The 23034-nt window shown below is 36.7% G+C and overlaps 1 protein-coding gene across 17 annotated transcripts in view; it reads right to left on the bottom strand.

The window, feature by feature from the left end:
• The window catches only part of SOX6 (SRY-box transcription factor 6), a 384531-nt gene that overhangs the window by 23618 nt on the left and 337879 nt on the right, over positions 1-23034 (bottom strand). For all 17 annotated transcript variants that reach the window (XM_065066134.1, XM_065066139.1, XM_065066137.1 and 14 more), the window contains one exon: positions 9819-9927. In XM_065066134.1, the coding sequence (XP_064922206.1) occupies positions 9819-9927 (109 nt within the window). The remainder of the gene's footprint in view (positions 1-9818; positions 9928-23034) is intronic.

The following is a 23034-nucleotide window of genomic DNA, read 5'->3' as shown; positions in this document are numbered from 1 at the left end:
CAAAAGGCTTTAATGCATACTGGAATCACTGCATTGGTGGCCTATTTTCTGCACTCAATCCACAATTGCATTTGTCACATTCTAGCATATGCAACATCATTCTTTGTATCAATATAACTAATTCCCTCCATCCAGTATTTTCTGTTCTCACTTGTCATATATCGGTAATTTGATGGCAAGGACCAAGGGCTAGGATACACACATGCGATTTCTCCTTGTCTTTCACATGGGGTGCCGATATTATAATAATTAGTAACATAATTAGTAAATAATGTATCATGAAGGGAGAGAAGCAAAAGCAGCATGGTTACAGGAGCTGTAAGTTAGCAAGTAATAATAAATGTTAGGAAAAACTCTCTTAAAGCTAATTTTTCAAATATGTTGCACCTGTGTATTTGGGATTTGTGAGAGAAGCAAGGAAGATGTTTACAAACAGGGTAATGGCATGTCCAAATATGTTGCCACATTAACCTGGCTTGGATTAAAAATGAGGGATCCACCATGCAATAGGAGCTTATTTGAAATTTTACAATTTTATTTTTTTTAATACTACACTTCTTGTGAAACTATCCCTTCCAAATTGAAAACATAATCACTTAATATTTGCAAAAGCTGTGATAATGCCAACCCTACATGCATTTTGGACCACTGATTCTGTAAAATTAAATCAAAGTACAAATTAAGAAAATATTGTCCCCTTGCTACTACATTCTGCACTAGATGCTTGCTTAGATACTTGACATATCTACGTGGAAGAAAGGCAGATGCTCTTAAACAGTTTTCTATTGCTGAGATACTGAAATTCCTGAAGGAGAAAATGGTGTGCAGTTTAAATTTAGAAAAATAGACAGTTGTACAAAGAAGAGGACTTGTTTGAGTCTGTATGAATTGCTCATGCTTAGCCAGAATATATGATGTTCTTTCCTTAATGTGTTCATATTTCTGCTCCACTCTCTGTGCTCAAGAAGGTAAGGAAGAAGGGCAAGATTCCTCTCTTCTCCATGACGTATAATTGTGGCTTTCTCAGCTGAAAATTCAATTGTGCCTGGAAATTTTATGCCATTTTAGGCAGCTTCAAGCTCTATTTGTGATACTGGAGAAATGCAAAGACATACAGAGCTAAGAATCAGGACCATGGGGTGTTTTACACCTGTGTTGGCTGTACATGGGTGTAAAAAATGTTTTAAACCACTGAACTACAATATTTAATTTTTTACTCACTCAATTTAAAAATAGCTAAGCAAACTGACTGATGCTCAGTTCCCATGGGCAAAGATTTTCTGAGTAAAACTGCAGCCCACAGTTACTTTTTACAGCCTTGTTCTAAATTCCTGAAAATGTTTTACTATATAATGGAAATTCTGACAAGCCCTTGACCATAACTGTGCTAATAGGCACCCATAGGTGAAAGTCAGGGCATTGGGACAGTGGCTGGTTGTACAACATCAGAATCTAACTAGAATTTTTGTAAATAGAGGTATTCTTCTATAAGAATCAATTATTATAGTATGGAAACAGCAAACAAGAAAGCCTCATATTTATCAGTAGCAAAAAAATACCTAAGAGAGTTAAAAATCAAAAGGTAACATTTGCGAAGGACATCCACATTTATTATTCTGAAAGTGAGAAGCACATATATGTTAAATATTAGTATCTTGAGAGAAACAAGTTTCAATGCATTGCAAAGATCAGTCTGCACACCCCCAGCTCAGATTTTTCGGTACTCAAAGTGGGAGTTCCTCCTGTGAAATGTTATGGAGATGCTAGCAACAAGGAGATTCATGAAGTGGTCGCCATCAGAAAAGTGATGGAATGGTTCCTAAAGACAGAACGCCTTATTCCTGTCCTATTTGTAGGCATTGAGTTACTACAGGGCTGAGGCACCGAATCTCATCCAACACAACTGAAATACTGTGCTTAAGTACTTCATCCCAGACTCTTGATCTGTTATGTGTTATTCTGAAAAATGTAAGGGTATCACTCATGTATCAGGCACAATCAAAGAGCTTCACAGGTGATAAGAATGGCAACCACAATTAATGAAGGCCACCTTTTAGCATCTGGTCTAATTAACCAAGATAATAAGTTATTTTATCTTTAAATAATAAGAATACTTTTAAGGGATTTGGTTTTTTTTAATCACAGACACATAACAAGAATTCAGGGGAATAAAAATTCCAGGACTTGAGCTTACTGCACTCTCTCTGGAAACAGTTCTTTGTTTTCAGACAGCTTTCACTGTTTTCTGATTTCCATCTTTCCCCTCTCAACTGCCATAGCAACTATTACAAATATTTACGTGCGACAAATACTGGCGTGGAGAGGCATTCTTTCCTCCAGTATTTATGAAGTGCTGTCACAAAAGTGGGTGATGCTTTGTCATGCATGTACTACCTGCTGTTTACACCTCTGCATAGGAGGGTGTTAAACAAGTTACCTCACAGGTTTGGATTCTGTTGGCAGCCTGCCAAGACTGATCTGCCTGCAAATGTATGGTTCCTTTTCACTTACCTCTTCAGCTGCTCAAAGTCAACCTTTTCTTGGAGTTAAGAAGGAAACGTGTCACCCTCTTGTATACGCAATTATTTATTACTGGGCATATATGAGAATGTTGAGTAGAGATACTCCTTTAATATAGCATTGATCTGGTTTTTTATTTAATACATTTGCAAAACCCAGGCACTTGTCATGAGGTCTGCTCTATCACTAGGGAGGAAGAAAATGAAGTTTTGACAGACGGACAAAAATTTGGAGCTGGACAAGGTGGCAGTGTCTCCTCACCCTTGGGCTCCCTTTGTACTTCTTGTTCTCATGTTTCTCCCCACATAGCCAAGAAACTACATTCCACATTGCAAAGACTCCCTGTCTTTTCCCAGTTAGCTCATTCCTCTTCCTGCCCATGATTCCACATTGACTGCTGCTGCTGCCATTGCAACCACTCATTATTCACCATGGTCTGGCAATCAGCTAAAGCCTAACACCATTTTTTTTTTCTCTGCCACTCAATTTCCCTCGCTTTTGGGCAGGCAGAATCTCACATTGTACTACAACACGCCTTGCAATGTGGCTAGCCCAAGTCAAATATGAATGTGAAGTACTAATTTTATGAATGTAAAAAGAGAGACAGCTGTTAACTGCTGCAAATATTGAGCGATTCATTGACTTTGTATGTTGGTCAGCAAATCCACCATCTGAAATGCTGCAGAACTGGGTTCTTAAGCTCACTGCTGAACATGAAAACAGACTCAGAAGAAAAGGTCTTTGTCTTTGTTGTCCCAAATAGCAAACTGCGAGGCCAAATGTTTAACTCGCAAGCCCTTGATTCTAATATATTGACACAAATGAACATGGAACTAAATGTTAAGTACTAATATGGCATTTTCATCTGTTTCCATTTGCTTTATAAAAATTAATTTCATTTCATAATGCATCTAGTTTTTCACTTGGGACACAGAGAAGTTATTTGTCTTTTACAAAATCACACAGTAAGGCAGTGGCAAAACAATAACATTCAGATGTTTTTTCCCTGAGCCCAGGATCCAATCAAGAAAACTGTATTTTAACAAATCCAGATCTTTGGCAGGAATGAAGACCAGGTCTTGATGGAATTTGAATCCCTGACTGACTGCTGAAGGAAACCACACTGCAACCTGAGCTAAGGTAAAATCAGTAATTGTCAACAGGAACTTTAGGTCTATTCTGCAGATTTCTATCTACTAAAAAGCAAAATCTTAACATACTTCCTACAATTTTCCAAAGCATTTGACCACAACCGCAAAAACAGCAGGATCCATAAACACAGAGCACATTATACAAGCACAAGATCCATAAACATAGAGCACATTCTACGATTCAGAAGAAGCAGTGTTATCACCAAAAGTGAGCATCTGTGAAAGGAATATCTTTTTTAGAATTTGAACTTAAAAAACATATCCAGATCATCCGATATTCTCAGATAATTAAGAACTAAATATTTTAGGTTCCTCCACCTGGAATTTAAACAGAGCTCACCTATGGCTCCTGACTATATTCTACGCACTCTGGTCAGTTGATTTATGTCAATCATGTTTGAAAACAAATTTTAGCTATAGATAGAATCAAAGCTGTCTTGATATAGTCATGCTACTTAGCTGTATTTCAGTACTGACAACCTCAAATGTTCAAAATCATGAAACCACCTACAGAAAGAATGATGTTTCCTTTAAAATGATGAGGTTTGGAGAAAAAAAAAATCCTGTTCTATAATTGGCTGCTGTTTATAATTTTGCATAGCAGCTACCAAACTTTTATGAGGCTCTCAATTTTTTTTTTTTTAATTTTGCTACCTACAAATGTATCATAGATTCTAACACAACAACTGGGATTTCCAAGTAATGATAGAAGTCTGATAGCTGTGGTTTATTCATCAATGATGTCACAGTCAGTGGCAATGTTTTTGAATACAGTCTGAGCATGATTTTTAATATAGTTAGCCCAGTCCTGCTGGTGGGTAAGGAAGTGACAGAGATATTGGTTTATGTTGTAGTTAATGTAATACTCTTGTTGATGATTTTCAGGCCTCCATTCAGATGACAGTTAGGTCATTATGAGTAACACAAGCTTTGAATACTACTTTATATGCTAAGTCATCTCTGAAAGTACACCTAGTTACCATTAATCGTAAAAAAACTTTCACACACTGGTCAGGGACAACAAGTTAAGTCTTTAAAGTCATCCTGCCCTACCCTTTCATATTTGTCTTACAATTGCATACAGCTAAATTTAAAGAGTTTCAAGACTTGTTTTATAATTCATGATTCAAAAAAAAAAAAAAAATACACATGTAGCTTCAGCTTCTGATCAATGACCCAGTACCACAAGCACTCCTAAAATTAAAAAACATGACTCTGATCCTGTCAAACTCAGATCACTGCCATATGTTACAGAAAAGATAAAAGGAGTAGAGAAAAATCATTGCTAGATTCTATTACAAAGGCATTCCATAAAACACAGAAGTCTGCTGATATTTCTCACAACAAATAACCTGAACCTTAAAGGTTGTGTCAAAGCTATGGGAACCAGGAGCACTTCCTAGACTTGGCCTGTCTTGGCTGCCTGCTAGAAATGCAGGTGGGCAGGTAGGCAGGGAGTGGAACTGCATTTCCATTGCCCCCTTGTCCTAGAACAGTTGGGGACCAGGATGCAGCCCAAACTGCCCGTTACCCCAGTTTATGGCCAGCAATGGGACAAAATTTGAAGTCCTTAGCTCAGGAATAAATGTTCTATCACCCCCCACCATCCCCAACCCCACTCCCACCCACTAAAAAAGCCCTCTACAAATAGTCAATAGATCTTCGCTAAATGTAGCAAATTTCATAATTCTGAAGTTCTAATATTCCGGTGATGGGAGAAAAAACATCTGACAGATCTAACAGCCCCACAATCACTATGTCACAACTGCACTTGGACCTCAGAGATCTGGATGTATTTCTGATGAAGAAAGACAGGGAGTCAAAAGTTGACCACCAGTATGTTACTTCAGTAGTTGACCACCACTTCATAAAACTTTATTTGCTATATGACTGTGTTATTTGCATAAAGACACACAACAAAATGCGTAAATATTATTTAAAGATGTCAACAGCAACATGCACTCAAATTGTATCTACAAAAGATTGAAAAAAATATTAAAAGTAAGTAACAATGACAAAACAGAAAGGAAGGTGTGAAACACACCAGGTCTTCGATGAATATAACTATGGCTATTTGGAACCTTTGATATTCAGTTGAGATTGTGACCTTGGCAACACTAAAATGCAAGAAGGCTTTCTTCTTAGAGGGGGCCAAAGAAGAGCAACAAGGCTGGTCAAAGGTCTGGAGAACAAGTCCCAGTGCTGAAACAAACACTTAAGGAAGCACAAAATAGTAGCAACACATATAAAAAACTTTGTGACTTGGTAAACCTAGAAAGATGTGTAATGCTTTCATGACAATTAGAAGTGTTAATACTCTTGAAGGCAATCAGAGCCTGTAGCATTGCAGAGTACATTAGAGGCCACAGTTTAACTGGTGACATTTCAGCAGCACTGTTTTCAATGGACTTCTTACTCTAAATGATGCCTCGCTAGAAGTGTCATGTCTTAGCTACATTGCCAAAGATAAGGGGAAAACCTGGGGTGATATTTTGAATGTCTTTCTTTATATCCAGCTAATATCTAAATTCACCTTGTCTACAACTGCAAGGACAAATAAGCAGCTCAGTTTTGAACTTCTGCCCACATTTTTTTTCATATCAGCAGAGGTATTTGTCCAGCACCTCTTTTCCAGAGAGATCTCTTGGCTGCTAAACAAAGTCTGGAAATCTGAATCCATTCACGAACTCAGATTTCCCATGTGGCAACACACCGTGCCTCAAACTGCCCCACTAGCTCTAGAAAGACATGTACACTGTCCTTAAACTGGCACACATCACTGTAGCTTGGGTTACATATGTCAAAGCTTCATTCTGCACTATCCAGTAACAGGAGGGGCTGTCAGTACCACGAGGTGTATCAAGATACTAAATTAAGGACACTAGAAAGAGAAAGTATGAATTGAAGGAAATGAGCCAAACCAAGAAAGGCATCAGGGACTTGATGTCATTTGAACCAGTAACTGTGTATCTGTAAGTATTCTGTTGCAACTTTTCATCCCAACTGAGGAAAAAATATCCTTCGACATGTTGAAATATGAGAAGTTGCTGCAGGATGGAAATTCCTTTACAAATCAGTATATAAATAACTGATTAGTCAACAAGTACTTCTGAAAGTCCATGTATCTCCTAAGTCCTATTTTTTCTAGAAAAAAAATAATTGCAAAACACCTGCCTGAAAGTTATTGTTTACCTATGCTCTGTTCATTATTTTTCTGTTTAAAGACAATACAACAGTGGCCAATCACATCTAATAAAGGATGAATAAATGAAGCTCATATATAATAGCTCCCTAAAAGTGAAAATCTGAGAATAATTTGTCTTACAAGGAACTATATAAAAAAATAAATACATATACAGGGAAAATCTGAAATGTCTCATTAAGATGCTAGCCTCCTTCAGAATATTATTTGTAATAAATGGCTTATGACCTTCAGTCATCATCTTATCTTACTGCTATGGAGACCTAAAATCTTGACTATGTTAAAATACTTAAAAAAAAAAAAAGGCCAAAAATGAGTCAGCATGTGTTCCTGGAGCATGTGTCAGTTCCATGTGATAAGCTAATCATAATATTAAGCCAAAAAGCATGAATATTTTCCTGAATTAAATCTGAAAGTTAACCATCCCTCACTACAGGAACATCTTGGAACTGAACTTGCAGCTTTTCCATTGTACAGACGTCCTTGCCTAAAATACTTTTAAATTCAGCTTTTTTGGTTTGTCTATAGACTGATTAAAGATAGTGTAGGTTTGTTTGCAAGCAAGGAAAAGCAGGGCTCTAAGAAGTTTTATTACGGGCATATCATGTACTACCTGTTCAGTAAAGATAACATTTACACATGCTGTTGTTGTCAGACTTCAAAATATAGGGACAATTTGTGAGACCTTACCCGGACCATTTATTTCTAGGTCACAGAGAGATAGAACAGAATATGTGATCATAGGAATATTTATCTACACAGAAAATATTAATGCCTCTTTATCAGAAAATTTCTGTCACAATATTTCAAGAATCATTTGAAAATAAGTCTGCTTGTCAACAATCACAAGTTTATTATGTCCTATTCTTCTGATACAAGAAAAAAAAAAGCTAATTTTGAAGCTGTCATATGTTTGGAAATTAATGGAAAAGTTTAGAGAAATTTTAAGCTTTTCTCAAGAACAATGGTATAACTACAACTTTCAGTTAAAAAAGAGCAAAATGATTCTCAAACAGAAGTAGATTGAAGAGGCAAAATGTTGCATAATTTTCTATCTGAATAGTACATTAATCTTACTACAGTGACTGGTGGGGTTCCTATCTATCTACGTGTTCTCTTCTAAGGTATCATAGGTTAGAGAGGATACCAGTGGCATCAATTTCCAGAGCATGCATGGTATCCCTGCTAGAGACTAATCTCTGTCTTGACAAAAACTGATTTCCACCTGTGGCTTGACACTGTATGCCTGATATATAGAACTCTCACTGAAATGAGTGTAAATGTGCTCACAGTTTATATCATAAAAAAGACATTTTCATATATGTGAAATATTTTTCCATTATCATTTGACAGCTGTCTGTCAATAAAATGGTGGTTGCTATATCTTGAAGAGTTTATGAGTGCACTGATGGGTAGTCTCAAGGAGCTCTAGCTTTCTTCAAAGCTGCCAAATCCTTAAAAACTGGTGAACATATATATATAGCCTTGCTGAGATAAATTTCTTAATGTTCTCTATGCTTTTGTTAATGATGATATCACTGGTTGGGTAGACAAGGGAAGAGAAGTGGATGTTGTCTACCTTGACTTCAGCAAGACTTTTGACACCTTCTCTCACAACCTCCTCATAGGCAAGCTCAGGAAGTGCGGGCTGGACAAATGCATGGTGAGATGGATCAAGAACCGGCTGGATGGCAGAGCTCAGAGGGTTGTGATCAACAGTGCAAATTCTGATTGGAGGCCTGTAGTTAGTGAGGTTCCCCAGGGGTCAGTGTTAGGTCCAGTCCTGTTCAACCTGTTCATCAGTGACCTGGATGAAGAGACTGAATGCCCCCTCGGCAAGTTTGCTGATATACCAAACTGGGGAGGAAGGGCTGACACACCAGAAGGCTGTACTGCCCTCAGCGAGAACTGGACAGGCTGGAGAACTGGGCAGGGAAGACCAAAATGAAGTTCAACAAGGGCAAGTGTAGGGTCCGGCACCTGGGGAGGAATAACCCCAGGCACCAGTACAGGTTAGGGAAGCAGCACTGCAGAGAAGGACTTGGGAGTTCTGGTAAACAACAGGTTGACCATGAGTCAACAATGTGGCCAAGAAGGCCAACGGTACCTGGGGCACATTAAGAAGAATGTGACCAGCAGGTCAAGGGAGGTTATTGTCCCTCTCTACTCTGCCCCGGTGAGGCTGCATCTGGAGTACTGTGTCCAGTTATGGGCACATAACTGGGTCCAGTTTAAGAAGGACAAGGCATTACTGGAGGGTGTCCAGTGGCAGGCTATGAACATGATTAGGGGCCTGGAGCACCTGTCTTATGAGGAGAGACTGAGAGAGCTGGGTCTGTTCAGCCTGGAGAAGAGAATATATATATAAATATCTCAAGGGTGGGTGTCAAGAGGATGGGACCAGACTCTTTTCAGTGGTGCCCAGTGACAGGATGAGGGGCAACAGCCGCAGACTGAAGCACAGGAGATTCCATCTAAACATGAGGAGAAACTTCTTTACTTTGAGGGTGACAGAGCCCTGGCTGCCCAGAGAGGTTGTGGAGTCTCCTTCTCTGGAGACATTCAAGCCTTGCCTGGATGCATTCCTGTGTGATCTGCTCCAGGTGAACCTGCTTTAGCAGGTGGGTTGGACTAGATGATCTCCAGAGGTCCCTTCCAACCCCAACCATTCTGTGATTCTGTAATAGCATAAAATGTAAACACTTAATTGACAGCTGCTTCAGGGGAAAAAAAGTTGTGCTGCAGAAAGGCTTAGAGGGCTATACTGTCTTTTTCATGTGTCTGCTCCTGGCTATAGACTTACTACATTCTCACAAAAAGACACAGAAATAATTCAACCGTTACCCTGGGATGTAGGCTAGACAGTACTTCTGGCACTGGAAGCATTTCAGCCACACCATTAGTGATGCAGTGTTCAATAATCCATAGTAAAAATCGCAACTCACCTTCTGCATCTTCCGGCCTTGTAAGATCAATGACACCAGGGCCCAGTTTCCCATCTTCATTGGGTTTCCCTGTTAACTGTGGGCCTAAATTTTCAAACCTTGTTCTTTCCTGGAAAAGAAAATAAGTAGTCTTAATGCTCCATATAGCTTAGTTCTCATTATATGCCTGTGCATATATGTATGCACAGATACATGCTTTATTTTTTAAATCTGAAGAAATAATGAGTGCATGTAATTAGAATCTTAACTCAGGGACAAGTTTTTACAGATTCTGAATGTTTGCATTTATGAAAATCAGTTTTAAATGTGAAACAGATACAGAAACTTTGAGATATTTTGATCTGCACTGCCATAATGCATAAGTGATTGTACATGCAAATACAAAACACTCTTGGCAGCAAACAGTGCTGATCGATGCTGCTCACTTTGCCTTTCCACTTATTTTCTAACTTAAACTGGAAAAGACAATCAATGTTTGGGAGACATGAAAATTCAACAGTTGAAATAAGAGTTTGTATTAAAATATACTGCTAATTTAATGGAAAAAAGCAGTTTTTCCCCACTATGAGATTCAAGTTCGCATTCATACCTCTGAGAAAACACAAGTCTGAATTTTATGCAAGAGGTTGTCACAGACAAGTATTTGAAAGAAGGAATAATATATGACAGAACTGATATTATTATTTTGTCTAGGAATTTAAATTGTACCTCAGTGGAAACAGAACCCAAGGAGATTAAAAAGAGAAAGAAAGAAAAGAAAGAAAGAAGGAAAAAAAAAAGGAAAAAGAGTGCACGCTCCTAGTAAAACAGAAAGCTTTTGAAAGCTGGAGACCTCCATAGGAAATCTGGAACTAGAAAGTGGAAACTTAAAGGTATTTTATGTGTTAACCCAGTTCTTCAATCAACTACTGGACAAGGCCACTATAAATGACAGTGTAATACAGTCTCACAATAGTAGTCTCTGTAGTACTGTGTATCAGTAGCAAAGCATTCAATGGTTATCATTAATTTAGCGTTCTCATTTGAAGGAACATACCATGTTTTCCCTCTTGCCTTGTTGTTACCTCTTCAGACTAAACTTGGCATTATGTTGTACTTGTGAATGAATGAAACCTTGTTGTTCATTACTATGAAACAATATTAAATGTCATGTCAGCTTGAATTTACAGACATGAAATACCAGCTTTCAGCTCGACAAACAGTTTCTCCATGTTATACTTAATGCATTATGCAGAAGTAGAGTGCTGATTGCTGTTCAGTCTATTGTTCAATGACCTAGTTCTGTGCTGTGCGTAGTAGACATAAGAAGAAAACTTCTCTACTGTAAGATGGTTGGAAACCTGGAAATGTTCTTAAGGACAAAACATACTTGAAGGTCTTGATTCCTCATTTGCTCCACCTCCAAAAACTCAGATTTTCTGATGGGATTACTCTTCTATTATCATTACCCTTCAGTAATAAAACCCCACTAGGCCAACAACTGAGGAATTCTTTTGATTCCTCATTCTTTTGATTCCGTCAGCCGTGGATTTTTTTAAATTATTTTCTGTTTAATTTGCAGAAGAAGAGGAGAAAGCACAACCTGACACTGGATTTGCTACAACACGCAGCTGAGGCATTTCAGGTACTAACTGCATTTCTGAAAGTTCCCCAGAATCTTCCAGTTGTTGAACAAAATCACACTGCATTTTATATTTGCTTATCTTCTTATTTTCCTCTGTAAAACCTGTGGTTGATGAAGGACTTTACATACACAAAGGAACCCACAAGAAAAGAGTTAAAAATGAAATGTGGCTGCAGAAAGGCACCGCAATACTAGAAGCCCAATATTTTACTGAAAGATGTTGTGCAATGTAACAATACACCTGAATCATCAGGATGGGATCTGTGTTACTGGTAGACAGAATAAAAAAATATGTTTGTCAAGGATTCTGCGTTCCATTGCAAAGGGCTGATTTGCAGTTGAGGTGAAAACAAAGATCAGTACTAAGAAAACAGCTTTTGGCACATATATTGTCTTCCAAAATATTTGTGCCAAAAGCTTTTTCTTAAGTAAGTTAACACAGCACCTGCAGTATTCTTTGAAGAACAGCTTTTAAGTGTGTTCCAGAAGAAGGAGAAATATCTTTCTGCTATAAAAATCAACACACCCTGCTACATATCAATATGCACATTTGAAATATCTTTCTAGTCTTTCATTCTCTTTGATTTTACCAGAAAATATTCTGTTAAAAAAAAAATCTGAAAGAATATCAATATTTTGACATGGAAGGAGAAAAGAGAAAATTACATGATAAGGTTCAGGAACAGTAAAATGAAAGCACTTATACCATAAAAATACCTGCGCTTGTCAAACAAAGGAGATGTACTTATAGTTATTTCGTAACCCACTCCTTCTAATTCATAAAAAGCTGTAACAAAGCTAGCTATATTTCTGTCTTGGAAATGCCTTTTAAAGTCACTCCTTTGCTTGCCTTTTTACTGATAATAATCTCCATAGTGATCATAAAAAAAAAATATCAATATTTGCATTTGGTTTAGGCAAATTCAGAGAATTGTAAAAAATATCAAAATCTTCCTCAATACTAATCATGTTTTTATCTGGAAGACGCCCTTACAATTCCATGAAATGCAACAAATGTATCTCAAATTTATTATTAGAGAGGAGACTTGTCCCACTAGGCTCCAATCCTTTGTTATAGGATTGTCTTTGCTCCTGTTTGAATTCATGTTAAAGAGGATAGTTACTTGCTTAAAAATCTCTTAAAAGTACAACTTTTTCCTAGAGTGAGAAAGGGCTGAGAGGAAGATTGATTCTGTACTTAATTCCTATAGGAAAAGAAAAAATAAAGACATATCTTCATTAAAAGTAAATGGCTATACATAGCTGCGCTAACAAATACGTTACCTACACATGCGTTATATTTGCACACATGTACATTGTCTACTGGATATATTGCTACCTTCCTAAAATTATTGTCAGTCTGTAATAAAGTGCACCACTGTGGACAATGCAGGTGTTTTGTTTCCTGTGAAAAATAATTTTGGACCTCTATTTTGAACTGTTTTGTTGCACAGGAGTTTGTACTGTATAGTCGCATTAAGTTTTCCCATTTAAATTTCAGAAAAAAAAGGCTTAGGACATGACATGACAACCCTTCCTCATCACTAGATCAACACAGTCAACTGGAGTTTGCACGAGAAAGCTAAAAGCGCTTCCCAGCACAATTCAGATCCTTTGCGCTTCTTTATATGTTGAAGACACAGTAAAGATAATCACTTCTGTAAAATGAGAAAAAGAAGACAAAAAAGATTCGTCTTAGCAGCAAAATCTTAATTTTCCATTCTGGGATATGATTAGGCACTTATTTATGCGTTGTCAGTCACCAACATGCAGAAAACGTTAAAGTTATTGAAAAAATTAAAGTCTGCTCAACTGTCTTGCAGGACTGTTGGTTCTCTAAGTGCTTTGAAATTATGATGTATGAGGTAGATGTTGCATATTAAATAAAGATATTTAAATTATAAAGCCCCCGTTAGTGAGAGCTGATGAATGTTAAATGTTATGAGCCACAAGGCTGTGGCATCCATCATATTCACATACTATCACAGTCAGTGATGGAGCAGCCCCAGTGATGACAGATAGACTGCTAGATAGTTATCCCTTATTTCCAGAGTCGCCAAGCAAGCCTTTCTAGCCCTTTGGCATTATTTTTAGCTTTGCATTAAATTAGCAACTTTTCCATCACGTTCTGGCAGAAAGTATTAATTCTCTCTTCATGTGTGGAAGGTAAAAGAATGATTTAGTGAAGCAAGGAGCAAAGGAAAAGGAAATAGTAGCCCCTACCTCTGAAAAGGCTGCAAACTTCAAATGACTAGAAACAAATATAAAATTGTGATCTTGTGAAAGAACAGCAATGAAACAGTAAGCACACAATAATGGCTTTTCTCCGCACTTAGATAAAAGCTGAATTTTTGATGTGCACAGTATATTTTCATAAAATTTTATATACTAAGTTTTATACACTTATTGGCTATTCCATAATAATGTGTGTGCTAACAGTAAAATTGCTCTTAAATTTATGTGTGTTATTTATATGTTCCCACGTAACAATGCTTTTTGTTGTAAAAAATATTCTGTTTATTAATGTAACTTTACAACCACTGCATCCAAGATCCGTGGTAAATTAATGACATTTTTATTATTTTATAGTGTCATTAAATTTTTACTGATCACTCCATCAAACAGAAGCAATAAAGGCCATAATGCAAACTGGGACACTTAGATCAGGGGAGCAGGAAGGCATTCCATATAGTCTGAAGTAAACGGCTTGCTATAAATGATATTTATACCATCTTTAAGAATGTGAGAATACTTGGACAAGTTTGGCAAAACTGTTTCTGTAGTACCGTGGATTGTGTACTTAAATAACAGTTTACTTGCCAGCAAGACAATTTTTTTTCAAACCATATGCGAGAAGATGACTGATTGCATCCATCTCTTGAAAAATAATATATGAAATGTAATAATGCACTGGGCACCCCTCCCTTCTGGATTACCAAGACTGATCTGACTATACCCATGCCTCAAATTATTTCAACATGCTTGCTTTTTCCACATCTGAAATGTATGCTTAGTCTGAAATGGAAAATGGCATACACAATGATCGTTGTGTAAGAGATTTAAAATATATATATTTTTTGCAAACAAATACTTTTTATTTAAGTAGACATGTTTGGACAATGATGTAATACCCTTTATTTCAATAGTCTAGCATGGAAGCAGTTACCAACACTAATTTAAAGAGCCAGTTTCTAGAAACTGAATTAATATGGGTCATTCACAGAAGCCACAGAGCTTATGACTGAAGGGATATTATTTCTTCTGAGGACAGTACTTTAGTTAGAATAACTACAAATAATTATTACATGTTGTCTTTATGTATGAAATGTATTTCAATTGAATTATTCGATACTAAAAGTTCTAGTAGCTTATTTGCTAACTGTGATCTATTATATCCCTTTCATGTACCATGGACAGTAAACAACAGGCAAACAACTTACTATATTCAGAACATAAAGGAGACAGAGAAAATGCCCTGTTTGCATAAGGAGGAATCACAACCCCCTTTTTTTTTCTCCTGGAAAGTCAAGATTCCAATGTCCCGAGCTTTTAACCTACTTCTTACTACTTTTTAACAGCTAGGGCTGAAAAGTTAATTTACCCTCCACTTAGAATCTTTTGCAACATCTTGGCACAGCAGGGATAATTACAAATTGACTTTCAGCCTTATCTCTGGATATTTTAGTTATTACGGGTGGGAAGTTTAAACATTAACCTTATTACAACCATGTCAATCATTCTACTGGTGTGCAGGCATGCAACTGCTGGAATTCTCTGGATGGCAAAGTAGATAAACACAATAATGGCATTATTGTTACAATTGAAAGCAAGGCCTTTGGTTTTGCAGAACCGTGGTGAATACCTAGAACTTATTTTCAACATCATAGCAGTGGGAGTTCCTCCAAGAAACCAAAGAAATGAAATTAGTAAAGTAAGCAAATTTATTGTAGGAATGCTGATATTTTAAGATAATTCAAGATGCAAAATATATAATTTCCAACCACTGTTTTACAGGTTACATGAATTAAGGTTATGCCAAGTTCTATGATGCTGACACAATCTGATTTTACTTCTTTTATGTTTTATTTTTTTTTTTAATGTAAGTGAAATACTTGAATTCAGTGATCTTTGGAACCAAAGATGGACAGTTCAGTGAATTTCTACCCCAAAATACTGCTGCTTTCAGTTTTCGAAGGCCCCTGTATTGCTCTTAAACTGTTCCAGTACTGTCTTTGTATGCTGAACATATAGCATGGTCTAGCATCCCTGCCACCGACTGCAGATTTGTGTTACATTACAGGTCCTCAAAGAAAACAACTTCCTTGACAAGATGTAGGGTGAGGAAAGCCATTAGGTCCCCTTTTAAATATATTCTCCCATCTTAAAGCATGACTGAAAAGTAAAAGATTAAAAGCAGATAACACGGAATTTACACTAAAATTTCTGTGCCTGAATGGCAAGCTTCAGTCAGCTGGCTTCCACGTGACAATGTGAGATATGCAAGACTATCACAAGCAGAAAATACTCAAAGTTATTCAGTAACAGAATTTCATAGTGATTGTCATGATATGGAACTTTCTTCTTTGAAGACTTAAGTTCTGGATTCAGAATTGAGAATTGCAATGTCACCAAAATTTAAAGTGTCTAGAAAAAGGTGTGAAACCAGAGTGCTAAAGGCAAAAATTTCCTCAGATAAATAAATGCCAACCCAAACAGCCTACTTGTAAACATTTTCTTTAGCTAATTAATTTGCAAGTCTGACTTCAAGAATCAGAATTCCTAAAGCCTCTGGTTAGTGTAAGCAGTAGTCATCTTGATCTCCAAACACAAATAAGAAGGATTTAGATGAATTGGAAGCACTCAGCACATACTAATAAGTTAAAAGACTTCAGTGCATTGAAACTCATCTTTAAAAATAAGTGTATGGATTGAATAATATATTTTTAAAGAAACAAAACAAAACAAAAAAGAACAAATAGCAAATGTTTCCACCTAAGTAGGATATTATGCCCTCCTATACACGAAGTATTGACATATCCATAACTATTGCCACACTTGCAGGCACTCCTAAGCTATGGATCTGCCCTGCTTAGATTACTTTCAACAGGATTACTGCGCTTACTGAGCCCCCTTAACCAAATGCTTTATGTCTTTGTTCATATGGTTTTAATATGGTTTTAACCAATTGCAAGGTTATTTATAAGTTTGCAGCTCCCCAGTAGTTAGAGTTATGAAGCGTTCAGACTTAAGCATATCCAGTTGTGTGGTAACCCAACTACTGCTTTCATGCGGTTTCCAACTTTTTATTCATGCACAAAGGCATGATGCATGGCAGTATCTGAGAACTTTCTGATTAACTCTTTGTTTCAGCAGCAAATTCATACAGCAGCCTGTAGTAAAATTACACATCAACAAAAAGGTAAAGATTTAAAAAGAAAATGATAAAAAAATCATACGAACTGCGGAATTCCACCTTACACTGATGAGAAGTCATTTGTCTTTGAAAAACAAAGGGACAGGCAATTAAGTTAACAGCTGATAAATTAAAAGCAAACAAAAGGAGTTACTGCTTTACACTCTGCATTATACGGCTGTAGAATTCACTAGAGGTCAGAAAGAGTCCAAAGCTTGGGCTGTCACTTGTTTTTAAAAGAGCTGGATAATTTTATGACTGTTAATAACATTTGTAGTAACACATGCTAAGATAATCAAATCTCATGTTCCAGAGTGTAAGTTGTTCAACTGTCGGGGTCAAAGAGAAATTCCCTCATTCTCTCTGCTGCTCCCTTCCCTCCTGACCAACATCCACAGATAATTAACTGGGAGCCTTCAAGGGAGAGAAGTTTATTTTCTTTTATAACACCAGGAATTGCTCACTAAATTCAAGAGAGATCTGGTAAATGGTATAGACCAAATATCTTTATATTGTAATTAGAAAGAATCTGAATGCAACCATTTAAAAAAACACATTTTCTTTTAACTAAACACATACACGTGCATTTTTTGAGAGAAAGACAAAAATAAACACAAATTAGAACTGACATACACTTCTACTAGGAAATAGCAGGACTGCTTTTTATTTTTCCGTGCTGCAGTGATTCACAGAAGCAATTCAGTAGCTACTCTTGAACCTTCAGAATGGTCATTCAAATTTCTAGTATTTGAGTTACATGAATAAATGCATAAGGACATAGCAAAACAAAGATTTTTTTTTCCTAGTAGACTAAATACTGCAGAGAAACAATAGGATAAACTTTTCTATATTTCAGTTTAATTTAGCAGCTCATTGGACCTTGTCAGTTTTGGCCTCATTATTGTCAAGTATTTAAAAATGGAGATACTGAAATACCATAAAAGCGTACCGAAATACTTTTACCAAATTAGACAATGCCATGATTCTGTACATATATCTGCATGCTTCCCCAAGTTCTTCTGTTTGTGATTAAATTTCATTAAAAGTATTGTCATGCATTAGAATCAGAACAAAATTTAGAAGATCAGAGATCTGGTTACTAAACTCAAAACTGTGAATCTCCTTTTCTCTTAATCATCTCGTAATATATTCCAGGCTCAAAACATAGCTTTAGCAAGAAGCCACAGCAGTGTAACAACCAGCAAAACTATTCTAGGTTCAGCACAGCAATTTTTTTGGAATGGAAAAAAAAAAAAAGGCAGAAAAGAAGTCACCAATTTCAATTTCATTGTGGTGTTCTACAAACCTCAACAGCAGAAAGCAAATTCAGCTACCCTGCACACGAAGTTGGGAAAACAGAGGTCTTAAAAAAGTCCAGAACACACACACAGACATACACACATTCCACCGGTCAAACATCTTGACAAGCAATATGATGTTTTTTATGAATAATATGGAAATGTAAGCGCGTGCAAACAGACACATATAGATGTTTGATTTTAAGCCTATCAAATCTAAGAGAAAGACAGATGATGTTCTCATAGATACTTTTGTTCCATCATTTCAACCGTGCCTTATGATAGACACATGTCAGATTTTGTGACATGACTGAATGACACTGGAAAAACTGGGATAAAAATGGACTACACGATGCAATAATCAACTATTAAATAGCAATAAATGCACTTTTTATATTCTACATGTGTGTAGTGATTATTAAGGCTTAAAAATAAATATTTCAAATACTCTATTTGCAAGTATTTTTACAATTAAAGAACTAAACTTCAGGGAAAATATGAATCTGAGTATTGTGCATTTTATTATAGCAATCTTTGAACATGAATGGTGTTGCATATTGTAAGTGCAGATTCCAGTAGCTCCATTAGGGTAAATCCTCCAGGGCTTTGGAAGTGCAGATATCTAACCCAGATACTCTGAATGAGTCACTGGGGGTACCCACTCCTTTTGTTTGTCTCTGTAAGAAATATGGTCCTCGAGATATGGCTGTTCCATACCATTTTCGGGAAGACACCTGAAGTAGATTAAATTGGTAATGCAAAAGACACTTGGGCTTAAATGTTCTTATTCATATTTAGAATTAGAAATGCAATCAAGGCAGTTAACAAAATCCCACCAAATGCTACTGTTTTCAAGTATATGCCTTGCCTTTGGTGGATGTAAATATGTAATTGCATACCATGCATATATAGGTTAAGTAGGCTTTTTTTGGTATTTATCGAGCTGATTTTTTTATTTTATTTTATTTTGCAGCATTTTAAGTATACTTTTTTAAGGTTGCATTTTATGATTGCTGCTTATATATTACTCTGTTTATACTCAGGCCTTTTTTGTTATGTTCAGAGAGAAAAGGAACATATCACTAAAGAACGAGGATGGGTGACAATGGAACAATGATAATAACATCATTATGCAGTGTTTTGCCTCTTGTACCCCCATCACTGCCATGTTTTTCTCTGATTATTTCAGCCTCAGGAAAATGTGCTGCTTACTCTTTATGTCAGCAAGGCAAGATTACTGTTTGCATGATTACAATATCAAGTACGAAGTACATAATGCCTGTGATAATACAGATGTACCCCTCAACTAGTTCCTGTCTTTAATCTTCATTCAACACTGAAAAAAAAAATAAAGAAGTGTTGCAAATTCTTGCAGCCTCACACAGGCCTTAATCTTGTAAGGTGCAGAGTAAACTCATTCCCAACCACCAGAGCCCTGAAGGACACGGATAGTCATTACTTAACTCCAGGGGAATACTTATGTGCTTATATTATAAAGGGATTAATGCACTTCACTGAATCAGGGCCAAAGTGTGTAGTTCTCGTAAGTTTACACTGAATCTGAGAATAAAAATTAAACAACGTCTTTCCAGGCTGAAAAAATATGTTTTCTCCTTCTTACTGATGATTCCTTTTTCCCTTTGAGACGGGTAGGTTGAAGGCCTTCTGGTATGAAGAAGAATTATTCTTGTTTAGGAATAAAACAACAGAATGCCAAGAACAGAGTCCTGTAAGAACATCTGCAAGTGGACAAGACCTTGCATTAACAGTATCCTCGCTGAAGGCAAAGGAACAACTTTCTATCAGTGAAATTGCTAAATTAACTAACTTAGCTTCCTAATACAATCAAAACTAAGTTGCTCATAATTCATGTTTTTAAAAATTGTACTCAAGAAAAAAGCAGCCCAAACTGGATTTATGAACACTATAAATTCATCAAAACAAACAAACAAACAAAAGCAACTGAAAAAGTAGGATAAAGGTTCCATTTGCTACATCCGACATACAAATGCAGGCAAATATATACTTCCTGGAAACCGAGAGAGATTTACATCTTTCAGAAGGAGTAACTCTTTCATGCAGGAAGTATGAATCAAAATAATGCAAGAGAGAGAGTACTTTAAAAGGGTAACTGAAGGCTATGCATTTTTTTTCATGCAGAATCCAGGAACCCTTACACCTGAAACCATCTTAAATGCAAAATGAATACCTACGGGCTGAAAAAAATAGGTGATTTTACTGCTGCAATATACAACGACAAAACTGCTAGTCGTCTACAGCTAATGCTACTGGCAAAAATCCATTCTCTAGCTTTTCATTTAAAGTAGAATGATTTTATAAACGTTGTTTTGTTTTTATCATGAAAAGCTTGCTTCAAATATCCCACATAAGATATCTATTAAAGTACTTTTCAGCTCAATGCAACAATGGCAGTTTAGAAAATGCTTTTATACCTTAACAACCAATTTTGAAAGGGAGTTTCAAAAGTAGTGGTTTCACCCACAGAGCATATTAGCCACTTATGTCCCACTTAAGACCTATTTTTGACCACTTTTTCAGCAGAAAGCATAGACTGAGTCTTACTACATCTCTCTCCATTTAAAGTTAACTTTTTCTCTCTTTTCCCTTATCCTCCTTCATCTTCTCTAAATGACAAATTAGGAAAAGTTAATGCAATTCAGTGAAGGAACATTCCAGCATCTCATTCCAGCGGAAGACTTTTGCTGCTCTGTGGACAAATACAATCTGTAAGTAAGAGGGAATTTCCTGCCTCATACCTTCCTTATTCCTTTGTATACTTTATAACTGTGGTCATATTTTCTAGCTGTGTCTTAAAGAAGGGAGAATAATAATGTCCTGGGGAAGCAATCAGTATTTTGGTGCTTTTGACTATTACATATGTAGGCAATTGCGATGCCTACCACTGTGCATTAGTAGTACCCAAATCATTTTGAAAAGGAGGTTGGTAACGGTATCTCCAGGCACAGAGAGGGGAAATTATTATCTTCTGGTTACCCAGAAAGTCAATGATTAAGCTGAGAACTGAACCCGGGACTTCTGAACATTAGGCCAGTCCACTGGCTGTTATGCCACGCTGCCTCTGCTGTAAATCTGTTTGATGGATTTTTCAGTCATGGAACATTAAAGGCTCTGTTCTTGTCTAATGAATATGTTTAAAGAAAATAGTACAAACAAAAGCAAATGTAACACTTAAATTATCTGAGACATACTACTTTGATGTCACACTTGGATAAAGGATTTCCTACTGGAGACCTATGTACTCTTATATATACTGAAAAATATTTTAGTCAGTACCACTAGCTGGCATGCTGGTATCTATTTATGTCTGAAAAGGGAACATAATCAGTTTTAGTTGGTTAAGTACTGTCTGAGCCAACTTTCATATTATGACCAAAAGCTTGGCAGTGCAGTAGCAGTGGCAAGTAGCAGAAAATTGCTTGCAGTGTTATTTGCCAGATTACTTGAACAATTTACATTGGGTTTTTAAGAGAATTTGAAGTATTAAAAACTTAAGATTTGGAAAAGCCTTGGACTGTGCATTTTTGTTCCTAGTTGCAACAAGATGCAAAGGAGAGGATTATGATATACTATGACTGATTAAATGAAGCATTTTTTAATATAAACCACCTGAAACATTTAGGAGCAGTTCAGTTTGAACTGTTAAGATATGTTTTTAATTGAAGATTTGGAGAGCCAATTGATTTAGATGAAATGCTCAACCTTTCACATCTACTTGTATAAGATTCATGTTGACATTGTACTAAATACAGCCATACAGTTTGTATTCCAGATAAATTGATCTGACTACAAGCCTCACTCTTTAGTATGATACTTACTCCAAGATAAATCAATATTTAATAACTCCTGCAACAGCCCTAGTAGATAATTTTAAACCTTTTCTCCATTCCATTAAGTTACCTTTAAAAATTCTCTATACAAAGCTTCACAGATGACTTCAGAAAAACTAGTTTATGAAAAGCAGTCTGAAATGCATTAATTCAGATGGAAAGGGTTTTTTAATCTTACTGCATTGTGCTGATCTCTAAATCCAACTCTGTTTGGCTATTTCTCCTGCTCAGCTAATTTGAAGGATAAATAAATACTTCCTGTAAATCTGTAACACAGATTTTGAACATAAAGAAAAATATCCTTCTTCTGCTTGCTATATGCAACAGGATATCTCTAGGGTCTGGACTTCTGCAAAAACAGGCTGACCAACACTCTCCCTGAGAGGACGGGTACCAACCTTCAGCCAGCTCCAACCCCGCTGCCACATGAGCTAAAAGAACTGGCAATAAGCTGGAGTATGTCAGGCTCAGGCATCAGTCACATCCCAGTCTCCATTTTGAACATTAAAATCTACTGTCTGCTCTTTCACTCCTCCCCACCCTCCAATCTGAAGGAGCAGCTAAGAAGGAGGAAAAACATCTCTTCCCCCTCCCTCAAACCTCTCCTATGGCGAAGGGCCCCAGTGGGATAGGAGTCTTTGATATCAGAAGAATGCAAACAGCCAAGGCTCAGGTTTGCTGCTTCTTAGGGTTTAGAAACAGAGACATAAGAGGAATATCAAATGATTATATATTGGGAGAACTGAAAGGGATGATGCCAAAAGGAAGGAAAGAACTACATACTCTGGAGCTATCTGGTTGTATATCTGCCATTCAAATGATAGGATCTTCACATTCCTATCTATGCTCTCCCTTACTCTTATTTCCTACTCTGCATTATATTCAAAGTGCAGTTTCACAGACACTGCATGCAGCAGTGAAGCTCTGTCCCAGCCCTCACCTTCCAGCCTGCTGGTTCCCGACACAAACACTCCACGATCCTTTAAATCTTCTGCTTCACCTATATATGGGG

The sequence above is a fragment of the Columba livia genome, chromosome 5, assembly GCF_036013475.1.
Source record: "Columba livia isolate bColLiv1 breed racing homer chromosome 5, bColLiv1.pat.W.v2, whole genome shotgun sequence".
NCBI lineage: Eukaryota > Metazoa > Chordata > Aves > Columbiformes > Columbidae > Columba > Columba livia.
The sequence above is the reverse complement of the archived record's forward strand: the minus strand, read 5'-3'. Positions and strand labels throughout refer to the sequence as shown.